Here is a 16,787-nt window from a genome sequence, read left to right as displayed (position 1 = left end):
GTGGGGTTGTGAAGGGGACATGGGGACACTGGGGGGGACATGGAGGGGACATGGAGGGGACACGAGGTGATATGGGGGACACACAGAGGGACACAGGGTGACATGAAGGGACACAAGGTGACATGGGGGGACACAGGGTGACATGGGGGGGCAAGAGAGGGACACAAGGTGACATGGAGGGGACACAAGGTGACATGGGAGGGACACAGGGTGACATGGGAGGCCAAGAGGGGGACACAAGGTGACATGGAGGGGACACAATGGGACATGGGGGGACAAGAGAGGGACACTGGGTGACATGGGGGGACACAGGGTGACATGGGGGGGACACTGGGGCGGATGCAGGGACATGGGGGGGACATGAAGGGGACACGAGGTGACATGGAGGGGACACAACGGGACATGGAGGGGGCTCAAGGTCACATGGGGGGACACAGGATGACAGGGGGGACAAGAGAAGGACACAGGGGGACATGGGGGGTCAAGAGGGGGACACAGGGGGACATGAGGAGCCTGGACGCCTGGGTCCCCTCCCCCGTGTGCCCCCGTGTCCTCCCGTGTCCCCTCCCGTCCCGTGAAACGCGCGGGAACTCGGCGGCGCAAACCCCGCCCCCGCCCGCCCTGACCACGCCCCATGTCCGCCCTGACCACGCCCCCCATTCGTCCTGACCACGCCCCCTGTCCGCCCTGGCCCCGCCCCGTTGCCAAGGACACGGCGGTTGCCGCGCGACGTAAACAACAGACGCCGGACGTGGTGACGTCAGCGGCATGGAACGCCGTCGCCGGGGCGACACGCGCCGTGTTTACACCGGGGCGACACGTGGGGACCGGACGGGGACACCGGGGAGGGGACACCGGGGACAGCCCGGCCGGGACACCGGAACCCGGACACCGGGACCGGGAAGGGGACACCGGGGAGATCCCGGCCGGGACACCGGAACACGGACATCGGGACACCGGGACAGGGGAGGGGACACCGGGGACAGCCCGGCCGGGACACCGGAACCCGGACACCGGGACAGGGGAGGGGACACCGGGGATAGCCCGGCCGGGACACCGGAACACGGACACCGGGGCCAGCACACCGGGGAGAGCCCGGCCGGGACACCGGGACTGGGGCCGGGACACCGGGATATGGGAGGCGACACCGAGGAGACCCCAGCCGGGAGGCCGGAACCCAGATACCGGGACACCGGGGCCAGGACACCGGGGAGAGCCCGGCCGGGACACCGGAACCCAGATACCGGGACACCGGGGAGAGCCCGGCCGGGACACCGGAACCCGGACATCGGGACTGGGGAGGGGACAGTGGGAAGAGCCCGGCCGGGACACCCGGACTGGGGCCGGGACACCGGAACCCAGACACCGGGACACCGGGGAGAGGACACCGGGATAAGAGAGGGGACACCGGGGACAGCCTGGCCGGGACACAGGAACCCAGACACCGGGACTGAGGCCGGGACACCGGGATAAGGGAGGGGACACCGGGAAGATCCCGGCCGGGACACCGGGTCTGGGGCCGGGACCCCGGGAACCGGAATGCAGGGGCTGGGGCCATCGGTGCCGGGAACACCCGAGGACACCGGGAAGCACCGGAACCGGGGCCACCCGTGGCCTGAGGGCAGCGGGGCGGGGGGGGCACAACCGGGAGGCGGAGTGTGAATGAATGACGGGAGAACGAAGGAATGAATGAATGAATGAATGAATGAATGAATGAATGAATGAATGAATGAAGAGGCGTGGGAACTGCCCTCCCCCGGTCACCGTGGCCCCGCCGTGACTCAGCGCCGGTTCCCGCCGGTGACATCAGCCTCCGGTGACGGTCCCGGTGCTGTCAAAAGGCACCGGGACACCCCCCGGGGGGGTTCCCACGCACCGGGACCGCCCCCCCGTGACCATCACGGGAGTGCGGGGGATGGGGACCGTGACCCCCCCCCCTCAGCCCGGTACCGGGGATACAACCCGGTGTCACCGGCCGGTACCGGACACTCGCTGGTGCTCTGCATTGCGGCGCCGGTAACACCCCAGGGGAACGATCCCACTGCCTCGGTACCGGGACACCCCCCCCCCCCAGTTAACCCCGGTGCCGGTAAAACTGCAGGGGAAAGTTCCCATTGCCCCGGTACCGGGACTCCCCCGGAATTACCGGATCCCCCCTGGTGCCGGTAAAGCCATAGGGGAAAGTTCCCATTGCCCCGGTACCGGGACCATCCCCCCGCCCAATTAACCCCGGTGCCGGTAAAACCGCAGGGTAAAGTTCCCATTGCCCCGGTACCGGGACCCCCCCCGAATTACCGGACCCCCCCCCCCGGTGCTGGTAAAGCCCCAGGGGAAAGTTCCCTTTGTCCCGGTACCGGACCCCCCCCCCCAATTACCCCCAGTGCCGGTAATACCCCAGGGGAAGGATCCCATTGCCCCGGTACCGGGACCCCCCCCCGCCCCAATTACCGGATTCCCCCCGGTGCCGGTAAAGCCCCAGGGGAAAGTTCCCATTGCCCCGGTACGGGGACCCCTCGAATTACCGGACCCCCCTACCCCGGTGCCGGTAAAACCGCAGGGGAAAGTTCCCACTGCCCCGGTACCGGGACCCCCACCCCAATTACCGAATCCCCCCCGGTGCCGGTAAAGCCCTATGGGAAAGTTCCCATTGCCCCGGTACCGGGACCCCCCCCTCCGACTTGATCCCCCCATCCCCGGTACCGAGGCCTTGCAGCCGAGTCCCCGTTACCGGGATATCCCCCCCCCGCACCCCGGGCCGGTCCTTTGGGCTGCGGGGGGGGGGTCACCGAGGGGCATCACCGGGCGACCGAGACGTTACCGGAGGGGTTACCGGAGGGGTTACCGGAGGGGGGGAAGCAACAGCGGGTGCCGGTTACTGGGGAGGGGGAGGGAGGGAAGAGGGTGGGGGGTCCCGGGGGGGGTTACCGGGGGTGCGGGCCGGTGGCCCCGGATGTTTCACGCCGTTTCTAGAACCGCGCGGCGCCCGTTTCTATTAATACGCGTTTTCGGCGGCGGCGGCGGCGGCGGCGAAGGGATTCCCTGTGACGTCATTGCTAGGATACCAAACAAACACACCGAGACAAGCCCATATATGGCTAATTGCGTCACAGGAACTCCGGAGGGGCGGGGCGAGGGATCCCCCCTATTTTCCCACCCGTAGCGGAGCCTTTTAACGGCGGCGGCGGCTCCCGGGGGTGCAGAACGGTGGTGGGAACGGAGGAGACGGGGACCGAGAGCTTGGGGGGCTCCCGGGGGTCCCAGGGAAGCGGTGGCGGGGGTTGTGACGTCAGCGCAGGGGGCGGGGCGCCGCCGTATAAAGAGGCGCGCGCGGCGGTGAGCGAGTTCATTCATAAAAAGCGGAGACCGGGGGGAAACGGCGGCGGGAGAGTTTTACCGGGGGCTTTTCTTTATTATACGGTTTTTGGATCGGTTTTTGGATGGAACGGATGTAGCGGGGCCTCGTAACGGCTCAACCGGAGCCTGGCAAAAGGATTTAGCGGAGCTTGCAGCGGCCAAACGGGACCTTGCACCGGAGAACCGGGAAAGGATTTAGCGGGGCTTGCGGAACTTTGTACCGGCGAAGCGGAAGCGAAGCGGAGCCTGGGAACGGATGGAGCGGGGTTTGTAGAGGCGGAACGGGGCTTGGGACCGGAGGAGCAGAGCTCGGGACGGACGCACCGGGGCTTATAACGGCGCATTGGGGCTTTGCGGCGGCGAACCGGAGGCTCGGCCGGATGCACCGGGGCTTATAGTGACGAACCGGAGCTCGTAGAGAGCGAACCGGAGCCTGGGACGGAGACGCCGGGGCTCGGAGCGGTTGAACCGCAGCCTGCGAAAGGGATTTACCGGAGCTTCTAGCGGCCAAACGGGACTTTGGACCTGCGAACCGGAGCCTGGGACGGAGACACCGGGGGTCGTAGCAACACACCGGGACTTTGCAGCAGCGAACCGGAGCTTGGGAGACGGATACACCGGGGCTCGTAGCGGCCAACCGGAGCCTGGGACGGCTGCACCGGCGCTTCGTACCGCCGAACCGGGGCTCGTAGCGGCTGAACGGCGGCTGCAGACCCCCAGAGTCCCGGCGAAGGGGCCAGAAGACCCGGAGGCCGCTCGGTAAACCGGGATGCCGGTCGCCTGACCCCCGCAGCCTTGGCGTGGCGGGGCGGTCCCCCCCGCGCCCCCGGGGCCATGTACCAAGGTTTCCCCGGTGATTACGACTCCGGTTCCCGCTGCAGCTCGTCCCCCTCGGCCGAATCTCAGTACCTTTCCTCGGTCGATTCCTTCGGGAGCCCCGGAGCGGCGGCGGCCGCGCAGGTCAGTGCGCTCCCGGGGCCGCCAGGGGGCGGGGTTGGCGCCCGGGTGGGCGGGGTCGTGCGTAAACGCGTGACGCGCGGGAACCCTCCGTGATGACGCAGCGCACGTACGGGGCGCGCGCGAGCGCGGGGTTTATTTTGGAACCGCCGCCGCCTCCCCCCTCCCTTGTTGCTAAGGGAGACAGGCCACGCCCCCTCCCCGCGGCCACGCCCACGCTTCGCGCTGATTGGCTGAGGCGCGCCGATGGTTGGCCACGCCCCCCCGCGGTGGCGCGCTGGTGGATGGGGGGGCGGTCCCGGTGTAATCGGGGGTCCCTGTGCGACCCCCCCCACAGTTCAGAGGGTCCCGGTGCAAATGGGGGGACCCTGTGCAACCCCCCCATTGGGTCCCGGTGTAACTGGGGGTCCCGGTGCAAATGGGGGGGCCCCGTGCAACCCCCGCATTGGGTCCCGGTGCAACTGGGGGTGTCTTAGTGCAAACGGGGGGGCATCCCGGGCAACCCCCCCATTGGGTCCCGGTGCAACTGAGGGTGTCTTGGTGCAAATGGGGGAGTCCCATTAAACCCCCCCATTGAGTCCCAGTGCAACTGGGGGTGTCTTGGTGCAAATGCGGGGGGGGGGGGCAGTGCAACCCCCCTATTGGGTCCTGCTGCAACTGAGGGTGTCCCAGTGCAAATGGGGGGGGCTGTGCAACCCCCCCATTGGGTCCTGGTGCAGTTGGGGGGAGCCCTGTTAAACCCCCCCATTGGATCCCAGTGCAACTGGGGGTGTCTTAGTGCAAAGGGGGGGGCATCCCGGGCAACCCCCCCATTGGGTCCTGGTGCAATTGGGGGGGCCCTGTGTGACACCCCCCCCCCATTGAGTCCAAATGCAACTGGAGGTGTCTTGGTGCAACTGGGGGGGGGGGGGGCGTGCAACCCCCCCACTGGGTCCTGGTGCAACTGGGGGGATCCCTGTGAACCCCCCCCTCCCAGTTCAGGGTGTCCTGGTGCAACTGGGGGGGGGCCATGCACACCCCCCCGGGATCCCCATGTAACCGGGGGGGGTTTGCACATCTGTGCACAAGTGCTGGGGACTCCGTGCACCACTTGTAGGGGGCTCTTGCACGTTGGGGACACGAGGGCCGGAGGTGTTGGTGACAGGGACACAGGGGCTTGCACGTTGGTGCCGGGGAGCTCTTGCACGTGGGTGTCAGGGTCCGGAGGCTCTGGTGTGTTGGTGTCACAAGGACATTGTGCATTGGTCCCGGTGTCACGAGGACGTTGTTGGTCCCGGTGTCACAAGGACATCGTCAGTGTCACGAGGACATTGCGCATTGGTCCCAGTGTCACGAGGATGTTGCACGTTGGTCCCAGTGTCACAGGGACATTGTCGGTGCCAGAGTCACAAGGACATTGTCAGTGTCACCAGGACGTTGCACATCAGTCCCACTGTCACCAGGACGTTGCACATCGGTCCCAGTGCCACAGGGACATTGTTGGTCCCAGTGTGACAAGGATGTTGTGCATTGGTCCCAGTGTCACAAGGACATTGTTGGTCCCGGTGTCACGAGGACATTGCACAACGTCCGTTGCACGTCGGTCCCAGTGTCACGAGGACGTTGTCGGTCCCAGTGTCACAAGGATGTTGTGCATTGGTCCCAGTGTCACGAGGACATTGTCAGTGTCACAAGGACGTTGTCTGTTGGTCCCAGTGTCACGGGAACGTTGTCAGTCCCGGTGTCACAAGGACGTTGTGCATTGGTCCCGGTGTCACAAGGACGTTGTGCATTGGTCCCAGTGTCACAAGGACATTGTGCTTTGGTCTCAGTGTCAGGAGGACGTTGTTGGTCCCAGTGTGACAAGGACATTGAGCATTGGTCTCGGTGTCACAAGGACGTTATTGGTCCCAGTGTCACCGGGACATTGAGCATTGGTCCCAATGTCACAAGGACGTTGTTGGTCCCGGTGTCACGAGGACATTGTCAGTGTCACGAGGACGTTGCGCATTGGTCCCAATGTCACGAGGACGTTGTTGGTCCCAGTGTCATGAGGACATTGTCAGTGTCACAAGGACGTTGTGTGTTGGTCCCAGTGTCACGGGAACATTGTCAGTCCCGGTGTCACAAGGACGTTGTGCATTAGTCCCGGTGTCACAAGGACATTGTTGGTCCCAGTGTCACAAGGACATTGAGCGTTGGTCCCAGTGTCAGGAGGACGTTGTTGGTCCCAGTGTGACAAGGACATTGAGCATTGGTCTCGGTGTCACAAGGACGTTATTGGTCCCAGTGTCACCGGGACATTGAGCATTGGTCCCAATGTCACAAGGACGTTGTTGGTCCCGGTGTCACGAGGACATTGTCAGTGTCACGAGGACGTTGCGCATTGGTCCCAATGTCACGAGGACGTTGTTGGTGCCAGTGTCACGAGGACATTGTCAGTGTCACCAGGACGTTGCACATCAGTCCCACTGTCACCAGGACGTTGCACATCGGTCCCAGTGCCACAGGGACATTGTTGGTCCCAGTGTGACAAGGATGTTGTGCATTGGTCCCAGTGTCACAAGGACATTGTTGGTCCCGGTGTCACGAGGACATTGCACAACGTCCGTTGCACGTCGGTCCCAGTGTCACGAGGACGTTGTCGGTCCCAGTGTCACAAGGATGTTGTGCATTGGTCCCAGTGTCACGAGGACATTGTCAGTGTCACAAGGACGTTGTCTGTTGGTCCCAGTGTCACGGGAACGTTGTCAGTCCCGGTGTCACAAGGACGTTGTGCATTGGTCCCGGTGTCACAAGGACGTTGTGCATTGGTCCCAGTGTCACAAGGACATTGTGCTTTGGTCTCAGTGTCAGGAGGACGTTGTTGGTCCCAGTGTGACAAGGACATTGAGCATTGGTCTCGGTGTCACAAGGACGTTATTGGTCCCAGTGTCACCGGGACATTGAGCATTGGTCCCAATGTCACAAGGACGTTGTTGGTCCCGGTGTCACGAGGACATTGTCAGTGTCACGAGGACGTTGCGCATTGGTCCCAATGTCACGAGGACGTTGTTGGTCCCAGTGTCATGAGGACATTGTCAGTGTCACAAGGACGTTGTGTGTTGGTCCCAGTGTCACGGGAACATTGTCAGTCCCGGTGTCACAAGGACGTTGTGCATTAGTCCCGGTGTCACAAGGACATTGTTGGTCCCAGTGTCACAAGGACATTGAGCGTTGGTCCCAGTGTCAGGAGGACGTTGTTGGTCCCAGTGTGACAAGGACATTGAGCATTGGTCTCGGTGTCACAAGGACGTTATTGGTCCCAGTGTCACCGGGACATTGAGCATTGGTCCCAATGTCACAAGGACGTTGTTGGTCCCGGTGTCACGAGGACATTGTCAGTGTCACGAGGACGTTGCGCATTGGTCCCAATGTCACGAGGACGTTGTTGGTGCCAGTGTCACGAGGACATTGTCAGTGTCACAAGGACGTTGTGTGTTGGTCCCAGTGTCACGGGAACGTTGTCAGTCCCAGTGTCACAAGGACGTTGTGCATTAGTCCCGGTGTCACAAGGACATTGTTGGTCCCAGTGTCACAAGGACATTGAGCGTTGGTCCCAGTGTCAGGAGGACGTTGTTGGTCCCAGTGTGACAAGGACGTTGTGCATTGGTCCCGGTGTCACAAGGACATTGTTGGTCCCAGTGTCACAAGGACGTTGTGCATTGGTCCCAGTGTCAGGAGGACGTTGTTGGTCCCAGTGTGACAAGGACGTTGTGCGTTGGTCCCGGTGTCACAAGGACATTGTTGGTCCCAGTGTCACAAGGACGTTGTGCATTGGTCCCAGTGTCAGGAGGACGTTGTTGGTCCCAGTGTGACAAGGACATTGAGCATTGGTCTCGGTGTCACAAGGACGTTATTGGTCCCAGTGTCACCGGGACATTGAGCATTGGTCCCAATGTCACAAGGACGTTGTTGGTCCCGGTGTCACGAGGACATTGTCAGTGTCACGAGGACGTTGCGCGTTGGTCCCAATGTCACGAGGACGTTGTTGGTCCCAGTGTCATGAGGACATTGTCAGTGTCACAAGGACGTTGTGTATTGGTCCCAGTGTCACGGGAACGTTGTCAGTCCCGGTGTCACAAGGACGTTGTGCATTGGTCCCAGTGTCAGGAGGGCGTTGTTGGTCCCAGTGTCACAAGGACATTGAGCATTGGTCCCAGTGTCACGGGAATGTTGTCACTCCCAGTGTCACAAGGACGTTGTGCATTGGTCCCAGTGGCACGAGGACATTGTTGGTCCCAGTGTGACAAGGACATTGCACGTTGGTCCTGGTGTCACAGGGATGTTGTTGGTCCCAGTGTCACCGGGACATTGAGCATTGGTCCCAGTGTCACGAGGACGTTGTTGGTCCCAGTGTCACGGGGACGTTGTTGGTCCTGGTGTCACAAGGATGTTGTGTATTGGTCCCACTGTCACGAGGACATTGTTGGTCCCAGTGTCACAAGGACGTTGAGCACTGGTCCCAGTATCATGAGGACGTTGTTGGTCCCGGTGTCACGAGGACATTGAGCGTTGGTCCCGGTGTCACGAGGACATCGTTGGTCCCAGTGTCACAAGGATATTGTCAGTGCCATTGTCACAAGGACATTGAGCATCGTTCCCAGTGTCACAAGGACACTGAGCACTGGTCCCAGTATCACGAGGGCGTTGTTGGTCCCGGTGTCACGAGGACATTGAGCGTTGGTCCCGGTGTCACGAGGACATCGTTGGTCCCAGTGTCACGAGGACATCGTTGGTCCCAGTGTCACAAGGATATTGTCAGTGCCATTGTCACAAGGACATTGAGCATCGTTCCCAGTGTCACGAGGCCATTGTCGGTCCCAGTGTGACAAGGACACCTCACACCAGCATCACAGTGACACCACCCATCCCCGTGCGCCTTGGGACATCGACCCCATACCCCCCCACCCTCTAACTCCCATTGTCCCCCCAGGAGTGCAGCGGCCTTGGGGACATGCCCGGCTCCTTCGTCCCCACGGTGACGGCCATCACCACCAGCCAGGACCTGCAGTGGCTCGTCCAGCCCACGCTCATCTCCTCGGTGGCCCAGTCGGGGACACCCATGTCCCACCAGCCCCCCCACCCGCCGCCACCCCCACCCGTCGACCCCTACGACCTCCCGGGACCCAGTTACTCCACGCCGGGCTTGGGGACGTTCGCCACGGGGACGGTGGCACCGCCACCACGCGCCACCCGCGCCCGGCCGCGCCGCAGCCGTGAGGAGACGGTGAGTGGCGCCCATGTGTCCCCAGCGCGAGGGGCTCCTCGCCCATCGGACCTCGGGGACACGGGGCTGATTGTCATTGTCACCCGCGCAGTTGACGCCGGAGGAGGAGGAGAAGCGGAGGGTGCGACGCGAGAGGAACAAGTTGGCGGCGGCCAAATGCCGGAACCGGCGCCGGGAGCTGACGGACCGGCTGCAGGCGGTGAGTGGTGGGGACCTTGGGGACGTTTGGGACAATGTGGTGGCACCGCGGTGGAGGTGGGGACAACGGTGGTGATGGACCCAGCAGCTTGGGGACAGCGTGGGGTGATGGTTATAGGGGCAGGTCCATGGGGGTGTTTGGTGTCCCCAAGGCCATGGGGACGTGGGAAGGGGACGGTGGTGGGTCCATGTGGTGATGGACCCGACAGCTTGGGGATGTCATGGGGTGATGGCAATAGGGATGGGTTCATGGGGATGTTTGGTGTCCCCAAGGCCATGGGGACATGGGAAGGGGACAGCGGTGTCCCCAGGGCTGAGGGACAGTGGAAGGGGGACAGTGTTGTCCCCACAACCAGGGGACATAAGGGGTGGGATATGGGTCATTGGAGATGTTGGATGGAGCGACGTTCCCATCATGGAGACCACAAGAGGTTGATGTCCCCAAGCTTGGGCTGGAGGGGACAATGTTGTGCCCATGAGCAGGGGACACCAGATGGAGATATGGGGACACCAGATGGAGACATGGGGACACTGGGAAGGGGACAATGTTGTCCCCAAGAATAGGGGACGCCAGATGGAAACACGGGGACAACGTTGTCCCCATGACCAGGGGACATCAGGGGTGGGATATGGATCAATAGAGATGTTGGATGGAGCAACGTCCCCATCCTGGAGACCACAAGAGGTCAATGTCCCCAGGGTTGGCCTGGAGGGGACAATGTTGTCCCCATGAGCAGGGGACATCAGAGGGAGACACGGGGACAATGTTGTCGTCATGACCAGGGGACATCAGGGGTGGGATATGGATCATCAAAGATGTTGGATGGAGCAATGTCCCCATCCTGGAGACCACAGGTTGATGTCCCCAAGTTTGGGGTGAAGGGGACAACATTGTCGCCATGATCAGGAGACATTGGAGGTTGGATATGGGTCATCAGAGATGTTGGATGGAGCGACGCCCCCATCCTGGGGATCACAAGAAGCTGATGTCCCCAAGCTTGGTCTGGAGGGGACAATGTTGTCCCCATGAGTAGGGGACATCAAAGGTGGCATGTGGATCATCAGAGATGTTGGATGGAGCAATGTCCCCATCCTGGAGGCCCCATGAGGTTGATGTCCCCAAGCTTGGCCTGAAGGGGACAATGTTGTCCCCATGAGTAGGGGACATCAGATGGACACATGAGGACAACATTGTCCCCATGACCAGGGAACATCAGGAGTGGGATATGGGTCATTAGGAATGTTGGATGGAGCAACGTCCCCATCCTGGGGACCACAAGAGGTTGATGTCCCCAAGCTTGGCGTGGAGGGGACAACGACCCCTTGAGCTGGTGACAGATGGAGACATGAGGCTGATGGAGGGGACAACATTGTCCCCATGACCAGGGGACATCAAGGGTGGCGTGTGGATCATTAGAGATGTTGGATGGAGCAACGTCCCCATCCTGGAGACTACAAGAGGCTGATGTCCCCAAGCTTGGTCTGGAGGGGACAACATTGTCCCCATGACCAGGGGACATCAAGGGTGGCATGTGGATCATTAGAGATGTTGGATGGAGCAACGTCCCCATCCTGGAGACCACAAGAGGCTGATGTCCCCAAGCTTGGTCTGGAGGGGACAACATTGTCCCCATGACCAGGGGACATCAAGGGTGGCGTGTGGATCATTAGAGATGTTGGATGGAGCAACGTCCCCATCCTGGAGACCACAAGAGGTCAATGTCCCCAAGCTTGGTCTGGAGGGGACAACATTGTCCCCATGAGCAGGAGACACCAGATGGAGACATGGGGACAACATTGTCCCTATGACCAGGGGACACCAAAGGTGGCATGTGGATCATTAGAGATGTTGGATGGAGCAACGTCCCCATCCTGGAGACCACAAGAGGCTGATGTCCCCAAGCTTGGCCTGAAGGGGACAACGTTGTCCCCAAATCTCACCCCGACTGTCCCCAAGCAGGAGACGGACCAACTGGAGGAGGAAAAAGCCGAACTGGAGTCGGAGATCGCCGAGCTCCAAAAGGAGAAGGAGCGCCTGGAGTTCGTCTTGGTGGCCCACGCCCCCGCCTGCAAGGTCCCCTTTGAGGACGTCCCCACCACCTTGGGCGCCGTCCCCACGTTGGGCGCCGGCCCCGCCGAGGTGAGCACCTTAAGCAAGGAAGAACCGGCGGTGGACACCGTCACCTTCCTCCCCCCGGGTCCGTATCAACCGAGCTCCCAGGGTCCCTTCCCCAGCTGCTGCTTCGGCCCCGATGTCCCCTCGGTGTCCCCGATGTCACCTAACCCAACCTATACGTCTTCGTTTGTCTTCACCCACCCAGAGGGAACCACCTGCGGAGCCTCGCATCAGCGGAGCAGCAGCAGCGACCAGTCCTCGGACTCCTTGAATTCTCCCTCGCTCCTCGCGTTGTGAATTCGGGGTGGCCCCAATGACCCCCCCCCCAAAATTTGGCACCTTCTCCCTCCCCGGGTGGTGGTTTTTTGGGGGGTTTTTGGGCCGTTCTCCCGCTCTTTTTTGGGTTTGGATGGGTTGGGTTGAGGGACGGAGGTGGCGTCGGCACGTGGAGTTTTGGGTGTTGATGATGGGGACGCGGCGTCTTGGAGGTGGATATGGGGGGGTCCCCGTTGTTCTTGCGGCATCTCGGCCGTGGTTGAGTTGCCACCGTCTCGTGGGGGTTCTCCATCTTTCTGGAGATGTTCCAATCGATTGCCACCACCCTGGGATGGTCCCCATGGTGTCTGTCCCCAATCCCCATCGTCTCATGGGGGTTCTCCATCCTTCTGGAGATGTTCTGACCAATTGCCACCACCTGGGGAAGGTTCCTTCAATGTCTCCATCACCTCAGTCCAATCCCCATCATCTCATGGGGGTTCTCCATCCTTCTGGAGATGTTCTGACCAACTGCCACCACCACCTTAGTCCAATCCCCATCATCTCATGGGGTTCTCCATCCTTCTGGAGATGTTCCAATCGATTGCCACCACCCCGGGATGGTCCCCATGGTGTCTTGTCCCCAGTCCCCATCATCTCATGGGGTTCTCCATCCTTCTGGAGATGTTCTGACCAACTGCCACCACCACCTTAGTTCAATCCCCATCGTCTCATGGGGTTCTCCATCCTTCTGGAGATGTTCTGACCAATTGCCACCACCTGGGGAAGGTTCCTTCAGTGTCTCCATCACCTCAGTCCAATCCCCATCATCTCATGGGGGTTTCTCCATCCTTCTGGAGATGTTCCTGCCTGATTGTCACCACCTTGGCAATGTCCCCGTGGTGTCCCCACCACCTTAGAGGTGTCTATCCCCCATCCCCATCATCTCATGGGGGTTCATCCACCATCTCCTGCCTTCTGGAGATGTCCCCACCTGATCTCGCTGACCCTGGGAAGGTCCCTCTGTCACTTCTGTGACACTGGAGATGTCCCCATCATCTCCATCCTCCCAGAGGAGGGTCCATGTGGCACCTTGGTCACCTTAGAGGTGGCTGTGCCACCATCCTATGGGGTCTTTGCAGGATCTTTGTCACCTGGAGATGTCCCCATTGCGTCCCCATGGTCCTCACAGCATCTCCATCACTTTGGCGATGTCCCCATGGTCCTCACAGCATCTCCATCACTTTGATGATGTCCCCATTGTGTCCCCACCATGTCCCCACTGTCCTTAGGTGGGTCCTCACAGCATCTCCATCACTTTGGAGATGTCCCCATGGTCCTTGCAGCATCTCTATCATTTTGGAGATGTCCCCATTGTGTCCCCATGGTCCTCACAGCATCTCCATCACCTGGAGATGTCCCCATTGTGTCCCCACGATCCTTGCGGCATCTCCATCACCTGGAGATGTCCCCATTGTGTCCCCATGGTCCTTGCAGCATCTCCATCACTTTGGAGATGTCCCCATGGTCTTTGCATCATCTCCATCACCTTGGAGATGTCCCCATTGTGTCCCCATGGTCCTTGCAGCATCTCCATCACTTTGGAGATGTCCCCATGGTCTTTGCATCATCTCCATCACCTTGGAGATGTCCCCACTGTGTCCCCATGGTCCTCGCAGCACCTCCATCACTTTGGAGATGTCCCCACGATGTCCCCACGATGTCCCCACTGTCCTTAGGTGGGTCCTCACAGCATCTCCATCACCTGGAGATGTCCCCATTTTGTCCTCATGGTCCTCGCAGCACCTCCATCACTTTGGAGATGTCCCCATGGTCCTTGCAGCATCTCCATCACTTTGGAGATGTCCCTATGGTCTTTGCAGCATCTCCATCACCTTGGAGATGTCCCCATTGTGTCCCCATGGTCCTCACAGCATCTCCATCACCTGGAGATGTCCCCATTGTGTCCTCACTGTCCTTAGGTGAGTCCTCACAGCATCTCCATCACCTGGAGATGTCCCCATGGTCCTTGCAGCACCTCCATCACTTTGGAGATGTCCCCACTGTGTCCCCATGGTCCTTGCATCATCTCCATCACCTGGAGATGTCCCCACTGTGTCCCCATGGTCCTTGCAGCATCTCCATCACTTTGGAGATGTCCCCACGGTCCTCGCAGCATCTCCATCACTTCGGAGATGTCCCCACTGTGTTCCCATGGTCCTTGCATCATCTCCATCACTTTGGAGATGTCCCCATGGTCCTTGCAGCATCTCCATCACCTGGAGATGTCCCCACTGTGTTCCCATGGTCCTTGCATCATCTCCATCACCTGGAGATGTCCCCATGCTCCTTGCAGCATCTGCATCATTTTGGAGATGTCCCCACCATGTCCCCACTGTCCTTAGGTGGGTCCTCGCAGCATCTCCATCACCTGGAGGTGTCCCCATCATGTCCCCATGGTCCTCGCATCATCCCCGTCACCTGCCGATGTCCCCATGGTCCTCACAGCACCCCCATCACCTGGCGATGTCCCCCAGTGTCCCCCTTGATGTCCCCACCCTCCTTGGCCGTCCCCACCGCCACCGCTGGGCCACCAGGTGACCCCCCCAGCACCCCCAACCTTTGGTGGGCGCCCATCCCGCTTGTCCCCAACCCCAAATGTGAACAGCTCCGCGTCCCCCCCTTCCCCCCGCCTCCTTGCATGGGTGACACCGGTGTCCCCAACCCTGCGCCGTCCCCTCTCTGGTGTCACCGAGCTTCGCCAGCATTGACTCTGTTTTCTCTCTATATATTATATATTATATATATTTTTGTTGCGCGGGGGCCGCCGACCCCCCCGGGAGATGTTTAATTTTTTATTATTGTAATTATAATGATGATGATGAATTGCCTGTGCTGTGTTTGTGACCCGGTCTTGGGGACACCTTGGTCCCCTGTGCTTGTCCCCAACCCGACGTGGCCAATAAAGCAGCTTCGGATCGACCCCCCCGCCCCGTCTCGTGTTGTCTTTGTCACCAGGGGGGTGGCCAATGGGGGACATGGGGGCACCAAGGGGTTCTGGGGACACAGATGTGGGGACAAGGAGCCTTGGGGACACAGATACGGGGACAAGGAGCCTTGGGAACAAGGAGAGCCTTGGTGACACCAAGACATGGGGACAAGGAGCCTTGGGGACACAGATATGGGGACAAGGAGCCTTGGGAACAAGGAGAGCCTTGGTGACACCAAGACATGGGGACAAGGAGCCCTTGGGGACAAGGAGAACCTTGGGGACAAAGAGACATGGGGACAAATAGCTCCTTGGGGACACAGACATAGGGACAAGGAGCCCCTTAGGGACACAGAACCCTGGGGACAAGGAAAGCCTTGGTGACACCAAGACATGGGGATAAGATGACCCTTAGGGACACAGACATGAGGACAAGGAGACCCTTGGGGACACAGAACCCTGGGGACAAGGAGAGCCTTGGTGACACCAAGACTTGGGGACAAGATGACCCTTAGGGACACAGACATGAGGACAAGGAGGCCCTTGGGAACACACAGACATGGGGACAAGGAGGCCCTTGGGGACACAATGCCAGGGAGCCAGGGGCTGCCAGCACTTAGGGACTTGGGGACATTGGGAGGGGTGGGACCAGCTTGTGGGGGGGCCATTCCTCCCCCGTTGGCTGTGATGTCACATCCCTGTCCCCACGTGTCCCTGTCAAACCATGGTGGCAGTGACAGGGGGAACTGGGATGCTGGGGTGCAACTGGGGTGACTGGAACTGGGGGGGACAGGGACAAGGGGGAGGGACAGGGGCCACCAGGGACCCCCCTGGACAGTGCGGGGATGTGACACCGTGGCCTGGGGACACCCTTTGGGACACTATGGCCCTGAAGGCACCATGGGGACCTTGTGGTCCTGGGGACATCCTTGAGGACACTGGGGCCTTGGGGACACCATGGGGACATCATGGTCCTGGGGACATCTTGGGGACACTGGGGTCTTGGGGACATCTTGGGGACCTCATGGCCCTGGGGACACAATGGCCACTCTCATGGCCATGACATTGTGGCCCTGGGGACACCATGGGGACACCACAGGGACACAATGGCCCTGGGGACACCATTGGGACACTGTGGGGACCTCATGACCCTGGGGACATCCTTAGGGACACTATGTGAACAGCATGGGGACACCATGGGGACACAACAGCCCTGGGGACACCACATGGACCTCAGGGTCCTGGGGACATCCTTGGGGACACTACGTGAACACCATGGCCCTGGGGACACCATGGGGACACCATGGGGACCTCATGGCCCTGGGGACAACCTTGGGGACATTATGTGCACACCACGGCCCTGGGGACACCATGGGGACACTGTGGGGACATCGTGGCCCTGGGGACACCACAGGGACCTCATGGTCCTGGGGACATCCTTGGGGACACTACGTGAACACCATGGCTGTGGGGACACCATGGGGACACCATGGGGACCTCCTGGTCCTGGGGACATCCTTAGGGACACTACGTGAACACCATGGCCCTGTGGACACCCTTGGGGACACTGTGGTCCTGGGGACACCACAAGGACAACATGGCCCAGGGGACATCCTTGGGGGCACTATGTGAACACTGTGGCCCTGGGGACACCATGGGGACACCATGGG

The 16,787-nt window shown here is 60.9% G+C and overlaps 1 protein-coding gene across 2 annotated transcripts; it reads left to right on the top strand.

The window, feature by feature from the left end:
* The first annotated feature begins 3,364 nt into the window (after positions 1-3,364).
* Positions 3,365-15,101, top strand: FOSB (FosB proto-oncogene, AP-1 transcription factor subunit). 2 transcript variants are annotated; one of them, XM_071800827.1, is made up of 5 exons: positions 3,365-4,314; positions 9,266-9,559; positions 9,651-9,758; positions 11,718-11,897; positions 12,079-15,101. In XM_071800827.1, the coding sequence occupies exons 1-5, from the start codon at positions 4,189-4,191 to the stop codon at positions 12,142-12,144; spliced, it is 774 nt and encodes a 257-aa protein (XP_071656928.1). In that variant the 5' UTR covers positions 3,365-4,188; the 3' UTR covers positions 12,145-15,101. The 2 variants fall into 2 exon arrangements, with proteins under 2 accessions (XP_071656928.1, XP_065715483.1); XM_065859411.2 differs by having other exon boundaries at positions 11,718-15,101.
* Positions 15,102-16,787: the final 1,686 nt, after the last annotated feature.

The sequence above is a fragment of the Patagioenas fasciata genome, chromosome 33, assembly GCF_037038585.1.
Source record: "Patagioenas fasciata isolate bPatFas1 chromosome 33, bPatFas1.hap1, whole genome shotgun sequence".
Classification (NCBI taxonomy): domain Eukaryota; kingdom Metazoa; phylum Chordata; class Aves; order Columbiformes; family Columbidae; genus Patagioenas; species Patagioenas fasciata.
The sequence above is the reverse complement of the archived record's forward strand: the minus strand, read 5'-3'. Positions and strand labels throughout refer to the sequence as shown.